The 23,038-nt window shown below is 43.5% G+C and overlaps 1 protein-coding gene across 7 annotated transcripts in view; it reads right to left on the bottom strand.

The window, feature by feature from the left end:
- CASKIN2 (CASK interacting protein 2) overlaps positions 1 to 23,038 on the bottom strand; it is a 110,811-nt gene that overhangs the window by 50,785 nt on the left and 36,988 nt on the right. For 3 of the 7 annotated variants that reach the window (XM_077327830.1, XM_077327831.1, XM_077327829.1), the window contains exon 3: positions 8,929 to 8,976. The exons of 2 other annotated variants lie outside the window; for them this stretch is intronic. In XM_077327830.1, coding sequence (XP_077183945.1) covers positions 8,929 to 8,976 — 48 coding nt within the window. Of the gene's footprint in view, positions 1 to 8,928; positions 8,977 to 16,551; positions 16,628 to 23,038 lie in introns of those variants that run through there. 2 more of the 7 variants (XM_077327835.1, XM_077327836.1) reach the window with 2 other exon arrangements.

Here is a 23,038-nt window from a genome sequence, read left to right as displayed (position 1 = left end):
TCTTTTCATACAGATGGAAACCTTTGCAGTTTCTCATTTCCTTCTGTATATGTGTCGTATATTCCATTTAGACAGAGAGAATGCCTCAGACCCAGTCAAATTTCCTTTCACCCTGCTACTGACCCCCTCCATGCTAGGCCTGGCTTTCCTCAGCAGATTCCCACAGCGATATTTTGGAGCATGGGACAAGAAACCACAGTATGGCTCTTTTGTTGTGCACAGTGTTCCCTCAAACTCTGCTGTTTTAGAGGTGTGGTGCTGCCTCCTAAGACCACAAGGCTAGGCAAGCCTCTCATGGAGCAGTGGTTGCAGTCCGAAGGCTGTGTATGTCCTGGCAAGTGACCGGCAGCATCCTGTGATGTGGTTGCCTGCCCTTTCAAGGGGATGTCACAGCCTCAGCTGATTGCCTCTAGCTTCCCAAAGTCAATGATGCGGCTCTGAAACCTTTCCAGACCAGATTCCTTCTTGGTCAGAAAGCACTAGGCTCAAAGCCAAGGATACATGAATACATATTCAAAGTCCAGGAAAGTACCAAGGATCCCAAAGCATTTTGCACAACTGCAAACAAAATATGTCTTCTGATATACATGCAGTGCGCGTTCAGAGCACACAAGTGCTCAGAAGGTAAATGAGCCTTGCGTTGCAACCAAATGGTGACACAGGAGAGAAGGGGCAGCAATATGTTTTGTAAAAGACTTACAGATGTGGGGAATACAATGAATTTGGGGGAAGAGCAGGGTGAGTTCCAGCAGATTGGCCTGAGAGGATCTACCAGTTCCTGCCCCAGTTACTAGTCTAATGAAGACTGGGAAGGAGGCCATGAAGAAATGGACTAACTGCAGACAACTCTCAATGGTCCTTGGCCTTCTACCTCAACCCCAATACCTTTTCAAAGTAGTCCTCTAACAAAATTGAATTGCCACTGGCCAGAATGCTGTCCTTGAGGAAGGATAAGAAGTTGTTCAGAAGACATGAACCTGGGAAAGTCCAATCAATTCCACATGTGGCATCTGTAGCTTTTAGCAAATACTGTTCATGTTCTTTTAAAGAGCATTTCAGCAATCTTATTGAGGACTTGTATTCTTTAAGGATAAAGACTAGATTTTTAAACATGTTTAGCAAGCTGCCAGATTCTGTATTTTATGAGGCTATATTATCTCTTTATGAATAAAGCTATAACTCTAGGTATATGACAACACTGGGGAAAGTATTCCTTACAGGCTGGGCCGAGAAGGCCGGTCTAATTATGAAAGAAGGAAGAGGCATCCTTTCAAAGTTGCCAGATCCAGGTTGAAATGCTCCAGGCAATTTGGGGCTGGAGCCTGGAGTGCACAGCAACCTCAGTGAGGTACAATACCATACTGTGCACCCTCCAAAGCACTAATTTTCTCCAGGCCAACTGATCTCCGTAGTCTGGAGAGGAACTGTGATTCCAGGACCCACCTGGAGGCTGGCATCCCTGTATCTTGTGTGTTACTGCCTCCAGTTGTGACCAAATCTAGAGTTTCTCCTCAAGGTTCCAAGAGTTGTCTTTTGAACAGAATCTCAAGCTTGTGCCAACAAAATTTCTGAATTTCCTGACCACTCAATGGACTAAACAAGAAAGATCCTTTGATCGGACACCATTTTGTGATCTAAACCAAGGAGAAAGCCTATGGATGCTTCTACACAAACATAGCAATCAACAGAAGAGACTGTCAGAAGGAGGACAGGAAGCAGCCAGGCATTCCTCTGACTTGCCTGGATCCATCTTTAGCCCTCCTTCCCTCCAGTTCCAAACTTCCCTTGATGGAGTCATCACTGACAGTTCAGAAGGAATCCCTGGCTTCTTCCATATTGCCTGGAAAACATTTTACATTTGCTTTTAATTGCCATTTGTATTGGGTTTTGGATTTCCGTGAGTTCTTTGGAAGCCAATTTTTGATCAAAAAGTGGAATAAATTGATGTTAAAAAAAGATATGCTTATGTCAGATCCTATCTGTAAGATCGTTCTAATGTAATACCTACATTTCTCAAGTCTAATATTTTCAGAATCTGTTTATCAATGTTCACAAGTTTGCAAAAGCAGACAGATGTGTTTTTCAGAAGTACCTCTGGGTCAAGGGAGTCCTTCACAATATGTGATGATTTAAAAAGGAAGCATACCCACCACTCCTGTGCCTCAGTTTCCCCTCCCCTGCACAATTACACCTGGCTTCCTTGATGAGGTGCTGCTGTTTATTGGTAGATAACATTGCTCACAGAAGAGCCAGGTGCCAAGTAACACCACCTTTCAGTTGTGTCCAGGTGTTATCGTATTGGCAGTTGGGGTGTGTACTCTTCTGGCTGCAGATTGTTGAGCAGAATTCAAGGCCACGTGCACCTTGCCCACGTTCCCAGTGTGAACTCTTATTTACCTCCCCTGACAGTATTGCATCACTGCCAAAGGCAGGCATGTCTTTACTTCACTCTCATGGCACAGGCAGGGGCAAAATGGGCTGCCAGTTGGGGCTGTGCAGGCATGCTTAATTAAATGAGTCAGGCTCCACTCCTGCCAGCTGCCCCAAAGGCTAACCTGGCACTGCCCACACACGGTGCCTTTGAAGATGGGCACTATATGGAGTTAGATAGAAAAATCCAAGTCTGCCAACTAGTGAAACTTTTGTTTTCAAAAACGCAGTAATTCCTAAACATGGGGCACTAAAGAGTTACAATCCTGCCTGAAATGACTGACTCTACGCTCAAGTGAATAGACACATCCCACCATGACACAATCGGCAGAAAGCTTCCCATTTTCATTTTATTGCCACACCTTAGAATAGCCGGTTGTTTGCACCAAATTGATATCACTCTGTGCTCAGTTACACCTGGTGCTGCCATTCACTTTCCTCCCACCATCTGTTAAGCAGGTCAACTGGGCACTTTGGAGAAAGCCAAGGTAAAAATTAAACTCAGGCAAACGGCTGTTAGTTTGAGCACAGGAGCTGTGGAATTAGGTAAGAACAGTCCCAGCAACATTTCTGCTTCCTTTACAAAACTCAGGCAGATTGTTGCAGACATTTTAAAGCCCCTGTCTTTCCTGAAGACAGATTTATCAGGTTGACTGGCAGGCTGAATGTGCCCACACTTGAGCTGTGGGTGGAGTTCAGATGGATGGATTCAGACAAGGAATTCCAGAGACCATCGTGGTGGCTCACCCACAGGACTGAAGAATGTGCCAGGGGAAACCAAGAAGTTTTGAGGAGTGTGGATTGTTTCTAGAGGAGCTACAAGCTAGCTCTCTCCTAATTATTTTTGTACCTCGATTGGGCTGGAGATAGGATGTCCCCAATAACCCACCCCTCTGCAAAATCTATTGGCTATGTAAACCCAACAAAATGTTGCTTGACAAATGTGGAGAAACAGACATTTTAGATTACTTTGTCTCTCTTGGATTCCTTATCCAAGAAATTAACATGTCTGGGGGCCTGTATGGTCCTATCTTCTTCTGATCTACTTGGTTAAGAGTGCGGACTTCTAATCTGGCATGCCGGGTTCGATCCAGCGGCCGCGCATGCACAAACGCACATGAGCGACAGGTCCGTGCATGCACGTTTGCGCCATGCGCGACCTCAAACCCGCATGCACCCATGTGCGGCAGGTCCGTGCATGTGCATTTGCAGCCACGCATGGCACACACACGCATGCGTGGACCTGCTGTACATGCGCGTTTGTGCCGGCGGCCACGCTTCCCTCCCCCCCCCCCACAAACAGAAGCTTGCTGGGCCGCAATCTAATCAGCCACTTTGGCGGCCAATTTGCTTGCGGCCTGGGAAGTTTCTCACTGCGGGGGGGCGGGGAGAGGGAGCCACGGCCCGGTAACTCTGGGAAATCTCTGCTCCCCCCCCCATGAGAGATTGGCAACCCTAGACTCACCAACAAAACGATTACAACTGCAAGCAAGGATCAACTGCAGAACACTAGGAATGGACTTACAACACGTTCTATATCCACCTTGGCTAAATGGGTGTCACAGGTTAGGAAGACCAGATGCAAAGGATGGGGGGGGGGGGGAGAATGCAGCAGTATTTGCAAACAGACCTTTGAATCAGAGCTGTTGCTAGTTTGTAGAAATATGAAGTCATGAAGCAGTCATGAAGTAGTTAATTCGAAAGGTAGCACGAGAACTAGCACGTGTCTTTGCTGATGACCTTTATGAGCACAAACCACTCTAGCGCATACAAGCTCTGGGCAAACATGTGTATGGAGGGAGGACAGCTCTGATGATCCAATAAAGATGGTTGCTGGAGTTAGTTTCAGTTTAGCACAGAACACACCTGCAGCTACGTGCCACTTTCCCCGCAGTTAGAGACCCAAAAGCAAAGGCTCGGGGACAGCAGTTCAAAACAATTATCACACAGTTTTACTCTTTAATATCTGCCAGTCTTCCAGGGAAATTTGAACATTAGCTAGCTTGGGGCTAAAACAATTCACCCATTAATCTGAATGCTTAATCAAATCAATAAACACAGATTGAAAATGTCAGTTCTTACACTGGGTTGCAATGCCTTAATTGGAACGTTCATTTCTGAAGGCAGAGTGGCAAAAACTGCGTTTCTTAAAACAGCAAAGCATTTGAGATTATTTCCACCCACATCACTCCTCAGCTGTCACAACAGAGTGACCTGTAAATATGCTGTCAAAAGAAGCTGTTACTTAAAAGTACCAAGAGCATTAACTGTAATAAGAAACTGTAATCTTTGTTTTTAAATTACATAACTAATTGATTGCTTGCAGGCAAGACAGCATTTTGGAACATCTCACTAAAGAATTTACAAGGTTGCTGCAGGTGTGCAAAAACGAATGGGATGATGTGGTTGGACTAGTCACGAGAAGAGAAACTCTTAAATAAACTAGCATTGATTCCAGAAAAGCCCAGATTGCATCAGATGACACAAATAATAACTTTACATGATGTTCTGAATCAGCTGGCACCACAGTGTTGGTTTGATTCTTCTCTTTCAAAGTGTATTTTAAAAATTATTCCTCTTGTCTCCTGCACGTGGGCTTCCTCTGTGTGTTTTTATGTGTGGTTCCACAGCAGCCATTTTGTGTCTGGCTCTGCCTCCCGCGGCAACCATTTTGTGGCTGTGCCCACCACCCTCTTAGAATTCCAAGGCACCTACAGCACTCCTGGATAAGCAATTTGCTAAGACTGCCAATGTGTGTCTACTGCAAGGGCAGCCAAGTGGTCATGTTGGGTAGCAATAATTTTAGAGGTACAAATGATGTAGCATGAAAGCATAAAGGTGCACCCTAGAATCTCCTGCAATGTTGATTCATCCCCTGTGACATTACAGGGTTGTGGGAAGCAATTCTTGAATGACACAGTGCACACCTTGGTCAAGCCTCCAAAGACCCCCAACATATTAACTGTGATTAGGGGGAGGCTTTCAGACCTAAATTTAAAAAAGTAAAACAAAGTTTCTAGGCTTGTTAGGGGCACAAACAACACACACACAAAATAAATTAAGTTTCCATGCAGTAAAGCTAACACCAAAACACCCTGGAATTCTTTGTTAAGAGCATATTTCTAGCCCTTACAGATGTTTCAACCAGCAAATTTAAAACTTATAATTTTTTCAGTTTATATGTTAGTAGCCAGAGCCCTCCTCACATTGAGTTAGTTTATAGACAGAATACACAGAAACCCCTCTCACCCTGCATCAGATATTAATTTGTGACACACTGCCTGGCTGGAATAGACACTGGAAGAGATGTCAGTTGCCTCTCAAATGCCAAAATGCACTATCTACTTCCAAGCAGGTACAGAAAATAGGGACACCAGCCAGGTGTCAATCTCCAGGACACACCTGGACAATTAGATTAGATTCTGTGAAATTGCAGGGGCTGACTCACTAATGGCTTTCTCTCCCCACCCAAAAGAAATGCCTACTGTTGAGACAATATACTTTCCAAGGAACTGTTACTAATCTCCTCAGCTTCCCAGTCTCTCCTTCACCTCATGCCCACAGAATTCAACTAGATATTCTTAATAACTCACCCCTGTCTATCAATCAAAGGGTCATTAAGAAACATTAATATATTTTCTTCTTCTCTATTACAGGAATCATGGCTATTGTCTATCACATGGTTTCACCCACATTTATTGTCCTCAATCCAGACAAACCCATCACATTCATTCATTCATTCATTCATTCATTCATTCATTCATTTTCCATAGCACCCTCCCATGAGGCTCAGAGCAGTTTACACAACATGTAGGGATAATACAGCACAATTCATAACATCAACAGCAATAACAGTGGGTTACAAATGCAAAAACTAATAATGAAGGTGATGCTGGATTTCCATCACAACACAATGGAAGTGGGCAGGATGACCTAGATACTAGAGCAATAGTTACCTCTGTTAGTTTATTGGTTTTCATACTGAATGCAGTATGCACCCCTGTGCACCAAAGTGGATGGTGCTAAAGGGGACTTAGGACATGGCAATAGTCATTCCCATTGTTACTATAGGAGGGGATTTGTATTATCAGAGCACTGCCCTCCCTAGTCCCAAACAGCTGGAGTATGGGATATGCACTGCCTTTTACAGAGAACTATAAATCTTGCCTATGTATCAACCATTATAGTATGAATTTTGGGGAGAGGGGGAGAAATTTCCCTATAGATGCATTGTGCATACCTAGCACTGAATATCTGATGCTCAGAAAAAAACGATCGGAGAAGGCCAAAAGTCATCTAGTGCTCTGTGTCCTGGTGAATTTTGTTCTAGGCTAGCAAGGCAGAATTTTCATTTTTATTGACAATACATGTTTTAAGACCTAGTATGAAAAGGTAACCAGTCTGGACTGGATGCTGCTCATCTATAACATTTAAAGGGCTATTCGCCATTAGGTACACCTTCTCATAAGCAGAGTAAATTCACATCCCTCCTGGAGACTGAAATCTATCTTCTCCCATGCTCTTAAGGTAGAAACAGCTGTTGAAGTGATTGGTTGGGGGGGGGGGACCAACTGTTCCTTCAGAGGTACAGAAAGCTCCTTTTCCAGATGGCAAGGAAATATGTTACCAGGCTATGAAGTCACCACTTCTTCTGGGATTCGGCTGTTCCAATCCCCAGGATGTGAGCTCAGTGGCATTTTATTTATACAAGGAAGAGGTGGGGTCTTGTCCATTTCCTCCATCCTTCCGAAAGGACAGGACATCTCCCAGAAAGGAGGGGAGAGCACTTGGTTCTGTGGACTGACAGAGTTCAATGCTATCAACAGTAGCTAATTTTCTCAGAACAGAAGATAACGCAGGATGTGTACTTTGAAAAGCTTCCTGCTTTTACACAGTTTTATTCTGAGTATAAGTCTTGTGTGCAGGCACATTTCTTCAGATATACCAAAACAGAAATCAAGAATCACTTCAGCTGTCTGGAAACTCAATAGGGGACCTCAAAATAGCTGTTTAGTTGCAAAAGAATTTCAGAAATAGACTAGAATGGGAGGTGGCTGAGTTACAAGTTATTACAACAATGGAACCCCCAGGGCTTAACAGAGATATTGATTTCTTATCTCACTACACATGCTAATGGCATTCAGTTCTCATATCTGTCTGGAAGCTATTTTATTGTACTGTATGCTAATCTGCTGCTAGTCACAACTTTTACCAATTGCCTTAATCCAATCTAATTAGCTATTCCTGACAATCCCCACCCTCTACCTATAGTTAATGGTTGGTGACTTCTGTTTTAATGTATCAGAAGAAGTGTGCATGCACACAAAAGCTTCAACCCAACATAAAGCTTTGTGGATCTCAAAGAAGCCACTAGATTCAAACTTAATTCTGCTGCTACACACCAACATGGCTACTCACATGAATCTGTCCTTACATAGCTAGCTCTAGCCGAGCTCAATGAAACAATAAAGCAAAAGAAATTTCTAAACTACCCTGGCAGGGGGAATAGATGTAGCATCCATTCCCAGCACATAATAATGACTTTCCTTATTGTGAGTTACTGAGTGTCCCTACATCTAAAGTTGCCAGTGATTCCTGTTGCCTGACTAAAAATGTTGTGGGGGCGTGGTGTAAAAGATGGCAGCTGTGTTTACTGTTGTCCTGTTTTGCAGACAGAGGTTGTCCATGGGGAGTCTGGGAAACGTGAGGTCCTGGATGAAGTGGCCATGCTTTCTGTTGATGGGGTGACTGACAGACTTGGTTAAGAGTCTAGGGGCCCTGCTAGACTCTGCTCTAGTGGCAAGGACTACTTTCCCAGCTAAATTTAGCAAGGAAATTGTTTGCTTCCTGGATGCAGCTCACCTAGCCATGCTAATCCATGGCATAACCTTGAGACTAGATTATAACAAGTACCCCATTGCCCTTTCTGTGGGATTTTTGTGGGAATGGTTGGTGTTTTTAATATATGTAGGCTGTTTTGAACCCAGACCAGAGAAAAGTGCAATATAAATATCTTAAGCAATAGGGAAGTACATATGGTATATAGAGACAGATAAAGGCATGTAACCCATCTTCCTTCCTTCAATTTGAGTGGCTCTTCTGTTGCAGAGGACAATTGCAAATGTGACTCAGTGTGGAGGGTAGGATAAATGCCAGATATACAGTCCGGGGATCCAAGATGGTGCCTTTGCAGTTCCATATTCACAAAAACAACTTTAAGAGATGTGTCCCCACATTAATTTTCCCAAACATAACACATACTTCCAGTCATAAAGTAGCCACATTATCTTTTTTTTACCTCTGGAGTGGCTTTACTTATGTTTGTTTTTCCCTGGAAGTCAAGTTCTGTTTAGCACAAGCTACTCTTACCTCATCCAACACAGAGCATTCTGCGATATCACCTGGTTGTGTAAAAACTGCACTATAACCTACTGAAATGACAGGGTGGGGTAGAGATGATGTGGGAGGGATCAACACAGCCACCACTGAGATGAATACCTGTAGAAAGTAGTGAGGTCAGACTCCACTCATGAGATGTTGAGTTTCCTAAGGGATGAAAAAACAAATGCCACACAATGGTTGCAATCACTGACATTTGGGTCAAATCTATAAACATGCAAGTATGTTGGATATGACCTGGATTTTAGCAAAGCATTTGAGGTTCTTATAACAAAAAAAGCAGTGTCTTATGATGAGGCTGAAATTTGAGGGCTCGATAACAGTAAAATCAGCCCCAAAAGGAAGGTTTATGAAATATCAGAGACACCCCCCACACACATGCACACACACACACACACGACATCAAGGTACGGGGGAAGCAAGGAGCCATGATGAGGATTGGCAGCATGTGTAGCTAGCCTGCACTGTGTCCCTGCTCAAGAAGTACAAACAAATGCAGGATACCCATGAAATCCATGGAGCATGATGCTGACCATGTTGGGCTTCTAAGACATCAATGTAGGCAGAGAAATAATACATAGAGACTTAGAGAGATTAGGAGAATGAGCAGAGAATAAACAAAAGCAGATCCAGCTTGGGAAAATTGCAAGCTACAGCATCTGGGGAAAAGATAATCCGCCAGGAGGATATTGAACAGAAGAGACCCTAGAAGCAGAATGCAGAGGAAGAGCAGAAGCAAGCAAAGAGTGTGTAATGCGATAAACGGGAAGTTGTCAAAAGGCTAATAATATATATTATATAATATAAATATAATCTCCATCCAAGTTTCTCAGAAGTGATGCTGCCTCTGTTTAAAAAATGGGCAGTGGATATGAAAGCTCCTTAGCCACCTGTTTAGACTGTCCCCCTTTCCCATGCTACCCTCTTGGGTCTTTAACCATAAGTATTCCAAGCAGATGATGATTTCTACACTTTCTTTCCATGGATAAGAAAGCTTTAACTGCTTAATTCTTTTCTGGGAAGTCATGACACTGGAAGAGCCCTGGAAAATAGGAGCCAGTGGGTGCTACGGAACCAGCATAATGTGGCAATCCAAAACATCCACGGAGAGAGGGAAGGAGATGCAGAAGCCCATGACTGGGGAGCAAAGGAGGGGCGGGGTCTCACCACTGCTATCATGCCTGCTGAACAGCTGCAACCTGTGCATGTGTCTACACACTGTAGTTCTTGTGTTTCAGTGGAAAATGGAGAGTGGGGCTTGTTTATATGGTGCTGAGACGCTACCTTTGCAAAGACCTGTTTTTGGATGTGCATACAAATGACACCCTGCTGCTGCAGGATGTCTGGAAGAAAGGGACATCAAGACGGAGCAAAGAGAAAGAGCAGTTCTTCTTTCTGTATACTCCAATATGGTCCCTCCATTTTGCTTTCCTTTTATGGGAACTGTACTGGAAGAGAGATTCTCTTAAAGAGATCCCCCCCCCTCCTTACATGTTCCTGACTTTAAGCAGGGAAGCATTTCTGAGTGGATTGCTGAGTAGAGTGGAGTGCTGAGCTCGGAAACCAACTTAGAGACACTCTGACAACACCAAAGCCTCCCCTCCCACTCCCTGTAGCAGTCCACTTGATCCAACTTGTACCTTCTGTGCAAAACTGCATGGCTGGGTTCACATCCTAGCTAAAGAACCCACTGTGCCTTCTAACTGAACATTTTCTCTCTATTAACTTTGCAAACTGAAGGAAAGGCATACCATGCATACATTCAGTTGCCCTTTCTGGTTGTTTAATATTATTTAATAAATGGCACATTACCACTGATTTATAGGTTCTGCAAAATCACAACATAATGTTTTTCCACAACTACCACTTTAAACTGAAATGTGTTGAATTTATTTAAATACAACGCTAGGCCTCATTCACTGTCAGATGTATTATCAGTAACATATAGCAGGCCAAAAACTAACAAACAACAAACCTTCTAGAATCATTATGTGCCAAAAACTGAATTTTCCACAAAACAGTACTACTAGAAAGCCATGCTGAGAACTTGCCACTTTCTCAGGGTCAGTCTGTCATGTTTACTAACTTACAAGTATCTGTAACAAACACAGTACACTGGAGCTGCCAAAGAAATGTGAGAAAACTCCACCAGCCTCATGGTTGGGATAACTTGGGAGGATTTGGACTGGACCTGGGGGGCAGCCGGGTTTGTGCCGGGGAAAGACTTCAACAGGGCACCCTTCAAGGCAGCCGTTTTCTCCAGGGGGACTTTCTGTTGTCTGGAAATTTCTGTTGTCTGGAAATAGCTGTCATTTCAGGAAATTGCCAGCCCCACCTGGAGATTTGGCAAACTAGCCTTCATGTACTACTTGAAGAGAGTTCAAGACATACCCTCTCTTGAAGGTCTTGCTATTGAGTGAGTGTGTGCGTGTGAGAGAAAAAGACAGACAGACAGTTTTGCCATAGGTCACTCAGATCATCACTAGCAACTAAGCATGGCTTGTCTTAAGCTTTTCCTTTTCCTTTCCCCATATTTTAGAAATGTCTGAAAATCTAAAACAAATCTCCGTATAGCCAGGGGTGGGATAATGAATTGTCTGGGATTGTGAAGCAAACCTGAAGCTGCTGATCCTATTTAGTTGCATTACTTATTGCTGGGACAGCCAAGCAGGAACTATTTAAAAAATACTACACAGATGCCCGTCTGAACTTTGACCCAAATGAGAAGCTTATCTTTCGAACAACTGCTATAGCTCAGAAATGAATAGCTAAAATCCTTTCGGGATGTACACCTTATCCATTCAATAGAAAGAAACAGGAGGATAGGGACGATTTCTCTCCCACCCATTTCCTGGAACTTTCCAGGAAAAGTTCATTTTAAGGAGGTACTGGATCACAAAATAGCCCTTGTAGAGACTCCCTCGAGGATTCATGAAGCAATTCCTACCATACTCCCCTGCAGCCCTCCCTGCCCTTACTTATTCTGTCAGTGACAGGGCCGCAAAAGAGGTATCACGCCCAACCAGTACTTGCACGTGACCTGTTTGAAGCATCGAAATGCCACTTTCTAGACATCATGTGCTCACCATTTTATAATACTCAGTTCCAAAAAGATCTACAAGAACTTACTACATTTTCTGCCTTTTTGTATAATTAGTACTGATTTAGAAATCAGGCCAGAACTAAAAACAAAACAAAACTCTTCCTATTCCTCCGGTTTATCATAGAGCAGTAGACAGATCTGTCAAAACTTATGAATGTTGTCAGTCTTGCTTCCATGATTTCAAACGACTGCAAATTATAAATGACAAAAAAAGTAAAACAAAAAATTCTCATACTCTGAGAATGTGTTGTAGTGACAGAAGAAAACCGTGAAATTAAAAGGACACTGAATTAGATATAGTGAAACTCATATCTACATGAAAACAAGCGATTTGAAGGTTAATCCTGAGACCCATTAAATAACCCTCACTTGGGGTTGTCAACCTCTAAGTAGGGCCTGGATTTTCCCCTGAATTGCGACTGATCACCAGACTCTGGAGATCATTTTCCCTGGAGATAATGGCTCCTTTGGGGAGCAGGCTCTATACTCTACTGAAACCCTCTCTGCCCCAACTAAGCCCTCCATAAGCTCCACCCCCAAATCTCTAGGAATTTCCCAACCCAGATTTATGTATTTACTTGAAGTTTAGCCCGCTGTATCCAAAATACAGTGGGCGCTAGCGGGCATTGGGTGGGTGCGGGAGGCCCCCCCCCCCGAGCTCGCGGCTTCAGCACAGGGCTCGTAGCAGGCCCGCTGCCTCCCAGACATCATCATTCTTCATAACTGTCAAGAACAGCGTTTTTTGATTCCTGTCAGAGGGGCTTTGTTCTCTTGCCATATCCAGGTTTCCTTCCTTCCTTCCTTCCTTCCTTCCTTCCTTCCTTCCTTCCTTCCTTCCTTCCTTCCTTCCTTCCTTCCTTCCTTCCTTCCTTCCTTCCTTCCTTCCTTCCTTCCTTCCTTCCTTCCTTCCTTCCTTCCTTCCTCTCTCTTTATTTATTTCTCTCTTTCTCTCTCTCTCCTGTTGAAACACCTGCTCACTTAATAGAAGAAGGAAAAGAATTTATTAGCTCCTCTCTTTGTCCAGCAGCTCTTGCCTTACGTTCTGTATGCCATGATCCAACTTGTCCATCTGTATAAGCAGTATGTACAGTTGACAGATGCTTGAGGCTTGCCCCACAATGATGGGGGCATGAAGGGAAACTCCTCCCCCCATCAGTGGCAGACTTGCACAAGGTGTGAACTGAAGCCCTTGCAATAGGTACTCGTAATAAGAACACCAGGACCATCAGTATCCCTCTCCCACCCCTAATTCCAGACTTAATTTTACTAATTGCTGGTTGACACAAGCTAGCACACTTGCTTGTTAAAATGGAGACTGAGTTTTAAAGTTGGGGGGCTGGGGGCTGATACAGTGTGGGCAAATTTACCAGACATTATTGACTGGGACAATGGCAAAATTATATATTTGATGCACAATATATCAACATTGGAATTCAGAAGAAAATGGGGTTCAATATTACATTATATTGACCAGGAAAAAATTAATGAAAAGAAAGGACTGATTTTTAGACTATATATGTTAACTTTGGGGAAAATGCAAACTCTGGAAAAATGCAGTATGTCATATATGATATTAGGGTGATGCAAAAGAACAAGATATGTATTGTCAGATGCCAGCCTTATTCTTATCTGTTTTTCAAATAGTAGTTCTGCAATACATAATATGTAGTATTTCTCTCTTTTTTGAATAAAAAAAAATATTTTTTTAAAGCAGGCCAACTACTAAATGGGGGGAATGAGTGACACTGTTCTCTAATTCATGTTTCACTAGATAATTCTTTTTCACTAGCTTGGACCTTTGGTGCCACTGTCTCATCTGCCTAAATTGGCTCCACACATCAGCACCCCTCTCCCATCTGCTTTAGGTGCCTGATCCAGGCCCTGTGTCTTTGACAAGAGCTGCTTTTATGTTTCAGCCTGGATTTAGGGGACCTCCTTTGTTCTTTTGTGTAGCTCAGCTGGCCCACCATAAATCTTCTTAAAAGAGCCCTCTGTGTCAGCAGCAGAAGGGCCACTTATGCCCTCAAGAGGATATGAGTCTCCTGCTTTCTCAATATCAGTAAATTTCAGGACCATTCTAAATTGTACAGGTTGAATACACAGACAGATCGGAAAGTGTCACTCACAACCTACTTGAAAGTGATCATTCTATATGCCACAGTTTACCAACTGAGTCTCACCTCATAGAAGGAGCCTGTCCTGTGGTTAGATGGGATGACCTCTCTTCCTATCCAGTAATATCTGCATGTCAACTAACTTTATCCTGTGCTTCCTCTGATCTCAGGGCAGTCTATGTGATCCTTCCCTCCTCCATCTTATCCTCACAATAACTCTGTGAGGTTGGGTAGGCTGAGAATGACTGGCCAAATGATACACACTAAGTTTCAAACCAAGTGGGGATTTGAATCAGCCCCCCCTCCCCTAAACACAAGGGTTGCCAGATCCCCCAGTCCAGGTGGAGGTCCCTTGGATTTCGGGCCTACCTTTCTTCCTCTCTGCACCCCCCAAGCCCCTTCTGAACCAGAAGAACACTAGAAATCAATGCAACTTGTTGATGCCACCTGGAAGGGATGTCAACATGTCGGGAGGCAACACACTTGTTTTGGGGCAAAACTCTATGGTTTGTGCTGAAAAGTCAGAACATTGCCCTGCAATGTTGCTGACATGTCGATGTCACTTCTGTGTGATATCAGCACGTCATGTTGATTTGCAGCACTCCCCTCCTCCCCATAATGTGCACCCTTTATTCCCTGCTGGCAGCTATGAGGGACCTGGGAAACCTATTAGACATTCTAACCACTGCACCACATCAATAGGCCTAATGTGGCCCACAGGCTGCCTGTTGAGGAACAGAGTTTTATAGTCCCCATGTTTCCTGATGCTACCTTGACGCCAAATGTTAAAATGCACAGATTTGCCAACCAACCTCATCCTGCATCTATCTTAAAATCAGTCCTAAGGAAGAAGCGCTACTGCAGTGCCAGAAGAGTTGGACTAAAGGAAAGAGCCATATGCATGAGCAAGAGTTGGATAGGGTTCCGCCAGTTGAGCAGTGGAGAGGCGGAAGGTAACCAGAAAATAGAGACAGAGAAAAAGGGAGAGAGAAGATGGAGAGGTAGGGTAGATGCATCTTAGAACACTGAGCACAGCAGAAATATTTCCAAAATATAATGCAGCAACAAGATAAATGTTTGCCAACTCTATGCTTGCATACTCAAAACTAATAGTGAGCCTAGTAGCCACGCCTAACACATGGTGTTGAACTAATTTATTATGAGGGCTGGATCTGACATGAATGTCATTTTGTCAGGCTGAGTCACATGTGCCATAAAATGTAATACCAGTTACCAGAGAGATAGACTTTATAAAAGACAGAGGGAGACCCAATTAAGGATGGCATTTTAGGCAAACTACAAACAAAAGCAATATATTCCTTGTAATGAAAGCAATTGATTTACTGGGAAACTTACAAAAGTCCCAACAAATATATTTAATTACATGCAAGACTAGTTCCCCCCCCCCCAAGAGATATCATAAAAGGGTGGGGTATCTTATATTTCCATACAAATTATATATATAACCTTCCCGACATATGCCCTGACACAGCAGTTAAAAAGGCATGTACATTCAGTTTAGTTGAGCCAGAAAATAAAAATACTGAAAAAATACCTTATTGGTATTTATTCAGTATTTTGAAGCCAAACACAGATTCTCTTATCTGAATCAGTTACTGATATAGTCAAAGACAAATAAAGCCGAACATATACAATCTTGGTTCAACAATATTTGAGTATAGCAAATGGGGCCATTGAAGTCAATAGGAAATCTAGCCTACATCTATTCAGTGGTTTAGTGAGGTTGGGATTTGAGGCAGAGGTACCAAATCTGTAGCCTCTCCTCAAAACAACTCCAAAGTTTCAAACAAGGGATCTAAGTCGATGGGAACCCAAAGAAGGTGCTCCCATCCTCCATTGCATCCAATGGGGGATACTAGCTAGGTAGCTGTACAAGCCCAGCAGAATGCCCCAGACAATCTCTGCAGTGAAAGTGAGGGGTGGGAGATTTTTGCAAGCCCAGCAGCAGGAGTAGTGCCATGTGCCCAGCAGACTCAGCAGCAATATGGCAGTGCCAAAACCCAACAGGTCTAAGGTCAATCTGAGAAAGTAGAAACTGGGGGGGTTTCACTGCAGAGATTCTCTGGGAAATTCTTCTAGGCTTGTACCTAAAAGTATCCCCCCCCCCAAAAAAAAATCACGCCCCTACAGCTGAACATAGCTACAATCTTTATCTTGCTCTTTGCTTCCTGTCTTCCCCCATCCTACCTTTGAGGATCTCAAGGAGGCCCACCAGACTCCTCTCTCCACTACCCCACCCCCACCCCCACCCCCGTGAGGTGGGCCAGACTGAGCAACTGGCCCTGAGTGACCAAGATGACTAGATCCTGTTGCTACAACCACTTACTCCTCACAGGCTGAGAACAGGTGGAGGAGAGAAGGGAGATTGTTGCCCCAAATCCACCCCACCATTCACTCTGCCTCCTGCCTCCATGGCTGTCCAGAAAGCAGCAGCCCTTTCCCCCTTCTCTCCTCCCCTTGCTCCTGAGGCCAGGACATCCTTACCCTCAGAATAGTGCACACAAGACAATCCAGTTGCTTCCCAATCCACACGGTGGGCCTTCTCCTCCCCTGCTTGCCCTGGCCCTTCATCAGCAGGCTGCCATTCCACACACTTGCTCTAACCCCCCCCCCCCGCCTCCCGCACTGCTAGCCAGTCAATCCTCTCCCCGTGTTGTGCATTCGCTCCCTGCTGAGTTGTGGATACAGGAGGCAGGAGGGGGAAAACTGCACACCTCCTCTTTATCCATGTTTGCTATCATTCCCCCACACTATTTACCTCGATATGCTGTCGGCAAGATGGCGGCGGTGAGGAGATAACACAAGCAGGTGACGCTCTCGGGGAAGTATTTTATTTTTTATCTTTTATTCGGGCTGTTAATGATTTACTTCTTTACTTCTCTTTCATGCTACTGTTATGGTCTTCTGGGAGTCTTAATTGGCGTGCGGTACTTGAGGGAATCTGCCAGCACATAAAAATCAGCACTATTTACCTCAGCTTCTTAAGCCCCACCCCTATCCATTTCCTTTCTGTTTGACAGCTTAAACCACACACCTCACCACATATGCCCACTCCCCGTCCCCCGGCAGCCTCCTGCCTTCCCTTCCTTGAACCAGTTGCTCACGGGTCGGGTAAGGGCCCTGGATAGGCCAACTCTTGGTTTGTATGTCAAACTTCTGACATCCATATGCTATGAAGAATTTTATCACTCAGGGCCACCATCCGTCTTTCAATTATAAGAGAACACTGATAATTGAGTAACCAGAAGATAATTTATTTTACACCCTGTTTTTCTACCCAAGATGGTTCACAACATCTCTGCCCCCATTTTATCCTCATAACAACAGCCCTATAAGGTAGGTCAGACAGAAAGAGGGAATGACTAGCCCAAGGTCACTCAGCAAGGTACCATGACAGAATGAAGATTCAGACCTAGGTCTCCCGTATCCTTGTCTGATTTCCTGATGAAAGCAGACCCTTCTTAATTACTGACCTTCACATGGGCCAGCCTGCAGAGAATACCCTCTCCCTGTAACTGATCACACACTGACATTCTTTGGGGCCATACAAAGCCAAAACCTGAAGGGCATCGACCTCACCATGACCCTTGCCACCTTCTCTGGCCTATAGCCGCCTTTTCACCAAGCCAAGAGGGTTGTAGGGCTCAAGCAGCAACTTGCCTGACTTCATATATTCCTTGCCAGGAACCTGATCTGTTTACAGTTCAAAGGAATTCAATGAGCAGCCTCCAAGAATGGCGACAACAAGCTTTGTCTAGGAGAAGTCTGTTTCTGATATGGCAAAGAGCTAAATCCCATCAATTTGACTGAAAGGGAGTAGGGGTGTCATAAAGGAGCAAGACAATTCTGTAGTTAACTCCTGTGAGCCTGTTGCAGGACTGTACAGTTTAGACAAGGTGAGAAAGAATGATTTAGAGAATAAAGCACTGATTGGGATTTTTTAATAACAGGGCTATATGTTCTTCCTAGTCTCCACCACTTCAGACAGCAGTGTGCAATCACAATTTTGAAAAGTTTTTCTCATAAAATAAAGTCTTGCATGTAGAAAGCTAGCACAATAGGGGGGTTATAAGCTAGTTTTTTATTTGCAGGGAAACTGGTGTTGTAGGAACTGTAATATCTTTTTGTTCCTTCCTTGTCTCCCTCCATTGCCTTCTCCACTGCTAATTTAGAATGTAAACTCCTTGTGGGCAGTGGTTTGACATTTTTATTTTTAATTATTATGGAATGTTGCCCAGTACTATGTGCACTGAATTGTGCTGTCTATAAATGAATAAATCACAGTAGACAACAGAACATTTGCAGCTTTCAGGGCAAACACTTGGCTGTTTTAAGTCAAAAAAAGAACATTGGTTGGGAAGGTTGGCGGCAGAGCAGAAATTCCTCTCCTGAATGCCTGGACAGCCAATGTCACCACTGGGAAGAGCTACCTGCACTCACACCTGGGGAAGAAGAAGTCACCATTTGCAGAAAAGAGATCTAACTGCAGAAAAAGAAATGGGGCACGGAACTCAGCCGTTTCCGGATGCTGGGATGGTGCTCTGAGAAATGCAGTGGCACACTTGTTTTCTGATTAAGCAAAGTTCAAAGAGAGAACAAAATGACAAGAGGAGAAAAATGTTCTCTGCAAAATCATCCCTGCTCAAGGTTCAGACTTGTTGAAGAAAACAACTACAAAAAAGCATAAACCCCCCAAACACGGCTCCATGTGTATGCCAGCAAGTGGTGCTAAATATAGACAAGGAAACAGCTGCTATAAGACACAAAGCTATGAAGTTATAAAGGAGAAAAAAAGCATTCGCTCATAAAACTGGCAGCCGTGTATGAGGAAACGATCTGCACCTTTCCTAGGCCCCGGTGAGCACATGAAGGACTATATCACAGCGCACATGCAACTTGCATGTGCGGATTGGTCACTGTGGCTTTTTCTGGGAATTTTCATGCAACAGCATGCTTGACTAAATTATCTGCTCAGCAATTTCTGTCTCTGAAACATGACCTCTTTCCAAATGGGCAGCATTGCAGGCAATTTCTTCTAGACCTCTGGACCAGCACTGTATATACTTAAGCCATGATGTCCGCTGAATACAGATGCACTGAATACAGCCAAGGAAGTGAGAGATAAACTATCACTGTTCCAAGGGAGGAATACTAGGTCTGCATTATAGACCTTGTGCCACAGGCAGTATTTAAATGCCCTGTGTAGGATAACTATATTATAACCTAGGTCCTCAATCATATGTTTCCCAAATAAATAAATTTATGTCACATTCAGCACTGGCAGAAATCTCTGCATTATATTTCTGGGATTCACTGAGAAAGGATATCTGGCTTTCTATGGATAGTACACAGCCAGGTCCAGAAGCACGGCCTCCTAAATAAGATTTATGTCATTTTATTTAAACAAACGTTTATTCTTACAGCAGTACAACAGCACAAAGATGACTGGATAGGGCAAATTGTCAAAATCTAATTTTGAATTTTTTTGATGCAACCACTTCCAAAGTTATTTAAAATACTTATGTCCTGAGCATCTCAAGACCCAAATTTACTTTTGAAATGCATCGATTTTGAAACAAGAGCTTTGATTTTTATTGAATTTGAAAGGTATAATGTTATGCATTACCTCACCAAATTCAGTACATTTATACCCACTTCATACCCCCTCATCAAATAAATTTTAGCTCAATTTCCCCACTTCCTGTCCCTGTCTCCCCTTAGGTGTTTATGCTCATTGTCACTTCACAACTTCCATTTATTTTGCCCTTCACTATTTCAGTCCTGGCAAAAATAACCCAGATTCTGGCCACAGGTTGTTGTACTAGAAAAACTGAGTTGGTACAGACTGGCCCACCTTCCCCTGAAGAGACATCTCCTGGGATCTCAGTTCCAGACTTGGTGGTTAAGTCAGTAGCCACCACATGAACATGTTCCCACGTGAATACTTGTGTTTTCGGCAGAGATGCCAAAATTGAGCTATACAAGTCATTATAGGATGACTGGGAATCTTTAACCCAACAGATGGGAAACAATATAACTCCAGTTTGTTGTGGAAGGGGCTAAGCGCTACATCAAAACAGCTGATGTCAAGGCCTTGTCAGGTGATGCCAAGAACAGCAGGACAGCAGCAATGGTAGAATGCGGAGTAAAGGAACATGGAACACGATGAGCTACGTTTCATTAAAGAGACTGTCAGCCAAGTTAAATGCAGCTCTGGGGATCGGTGATCAGATCCCCAGACTCATCATTAGCGACAAAAACCAGACACACGGAAGCTGGATATGGATTGGGGACGTAGCACTAGGGAAACGTTTCTTTCTTTTTTTCAATCTTCACCCTATACTCCTTCTTCAGTAGAGCTTCCCCCATCTCCTCCCATGATACAAAAAAAGGAACAATATAGACCCCCCCCAACTCAAGCTTAAAGTGAGCTGGGGTATATTTTCAATTGGGGAAAGAGCATAGAGGGAAAGTCAGAGTCCTCTTCTCCAGCACTACACCTCAAATCCATATTACCAACCCCCCAAGCAATTGCTAATTAACTGCATTTTTGGCTATGTACTTGTGGCTCTCCAATGCCACAGGTAGCTGACCCTTAATTAAGCAACTTCTGACAGGTTTTAGCAAATTAGTAAGCCAACCTGTTCAGTTGATTTAAGGAGAAGATTCTTGCAGACTGACTCTGGTGCAAATAGTATGAAATTGGTGATGCTTCTGGGTTGCTCAGGTTTCCTTGTTTATGACTATTTTATGTTGCTTTTACTTCTAAGGTACCTTAAGCATGAGTCTGGAGAGACAGCATAAATTTTTTTCCTAAATTAATAAATGGGTTATCAGCGTCCAGATTAAGCGATGGTTTAGAAAACCAGAAAAACTTCTGCGTCACTTACAACTCAGTGAATGAGTTTCAATCTCAAGTATTCTCCGTAAAGGTAACACAGTTCTTGGAAGAAACATCTCACATGAAAATTAATTCTGTTTATACAATAGGGAGTTTCAGGTAAACACAGTAGGAGGGCTTCAGCTACATGTTACTGCCTTGAAAGAAAAAAAATAACAACAGTTACTATTTGTTTTAGCTTTAAAAGGAGACAGGTTAGGAGATCATGAATGTGAAGAAAAAGTGGAGCTTGATTTACCATTTCATTACAAGGAAATGTTAGTGACACTGGATTAAACTGACAAGAAGCAACAGGTCCTTTTAAAACAGCCATTTCTCTGCCAAGGCCCCAGTGACCTTTGAATCACACTGCTGTATGTTTTGTACCAACCCGGCAGCTGTGTTTGTAGCTGGAGCAGACTTTGACATGGAGGATAAGTTTATCAATGCTGACTAGCCAGGGAAGTAAGGGGATGCTATCTCATTGCCAAGATGCCTGTATAGTTCTACATGAAAGAGAAAAAAAAAAGGGGGGGGGGGAGAGAGAGAGAGATAGAAGATGGATAGTTTCTGGCAACATGTCTTAGAATTAACCAGTAGTGACCACACTTAGAAATCAGATATCTTGTTCAATACATCACTGTCTGACCAAGTACGGCAATTCTTGGGAGAGTTATACTTGCCTAGCCCCCATTACTACTATTATTACACAGTTCCCATATGTTAACTGAAGTGTTGAAGCCCCTTAACCTATAATAGCGATGGGCAGTCCTGCACACATGCTAGTACCCTTGACTGTCCCACAGCTGACAATATCTAATTTGCTTCATAGGTGAACATATCAAATCACGCCTTGGATTTATTTTTGTTAAGCTAATGTTAGCAACATACTCCCAATCACACAGTAATTTATTGGGTGGATCTCACACCCTATTCTGAATTAATCAAGGGAGGAACTGAACGGGCGAGCAAAGCTGTGAAGAGGCAAGAAGGTTGGGGGGTGCAGTAGCACCATGCAGGTGATGGTGAAACCAAACACTTCGTAAAGCAAAACATGTTACGACTACTGCCAATGTCAGATCCTCCCAAAGAAGAAGAAAAAAAGAGCTGTTTTTTTCTTTTACTTCTTTTACTACCCAAAGGAGTCTCAGTGGCTTATCATTGCCTACCCTTCCTCTCCCCAGAACAGGCAATCTATGCGAGAGCTCTGAAAGAACTGTAATTGGCCCAAGGTCACCCAGCTGGCTACATGTGCAGGAGTGGGGACTCAAATCCGGCTCTCCAGATTAGAGGCTGCTGCTCATGCGCAGGCCAGCAATAACCCAGCTACAACAAATTCTTTTGTCTTTCAAGCTGGCTAAGTTTTAAAGGCACCCGAGTATTATAAATGACATTTCCCTAAACGTCTTTACTTTGTGCTGTTAAGTTTCCTGTCTTCCAGGTATTATATGTTGGATGCTTCCTAAGTGTGCCCCTCCATACCCAATGTATGGGATATACCTGGAAACTTTGGGGGTGGAGCCAAGAATGGGCAGGAGCAGGATATAATGCCATAAAGTTTGCCCTCCAAGGCAGCCATTTTCTCCAGGGGAACTGATCTCACTCATCTGGAGATTAGCTATAATGGTGAGAGAGCCCTAGGGGCCACCTGGAGGCTGGCGACCCTAACTAACAGGATAAATCAGTTCACTCAAATGCTTGAAGATTCAGAGAACCTTGGAAAAGTAGGTTTATGGGGATGGGTGTTATTGTAGAATAACCATTCTTGGGCAGAACGAAAGTTAGGGCATGTCTCTTCTAAATGCTAAGCCAGGCTGCTTATTTATTCAGATACTTTTCTTTTCTAGTACTTTATAGAGTACATTCCATGGTATAATACCAAGCGGAAATTCCTGGCATTCGATAGAGAGAAATCCAAGGATGCATTCAAGGGACAGCTTGGGGGGACGTGGGAACAGTTGGGCTTCTGCTGCATGTTACCTCTCCCACCCGATTTCATCTGTATTTGCTTGAAACTCCCTCATGTGCTGCTAATTGACTAGTCTTTTCAAAGTGCTGGTTCCAAATGCTGAAGCTCTGAACAGCCTCAGA

Source organism: Paroedura picta, chromosome 3 (genome assembly GCF_049243985.1).
Source record: "Paroedura picta isolate Pp20150507F chromosome 3, Ppicta_v3.0, whole genome shotgun sequence".
Taxonomy (NCBI): Eukaryota; Metazoa; Chordata; class Lepidosauria; order Squamata; family Gekkonidae; genus Paroedura; species Paroedura picta.
This window is presented reverse-complemented; position numbering and strand designations above follow the sequence as displayed.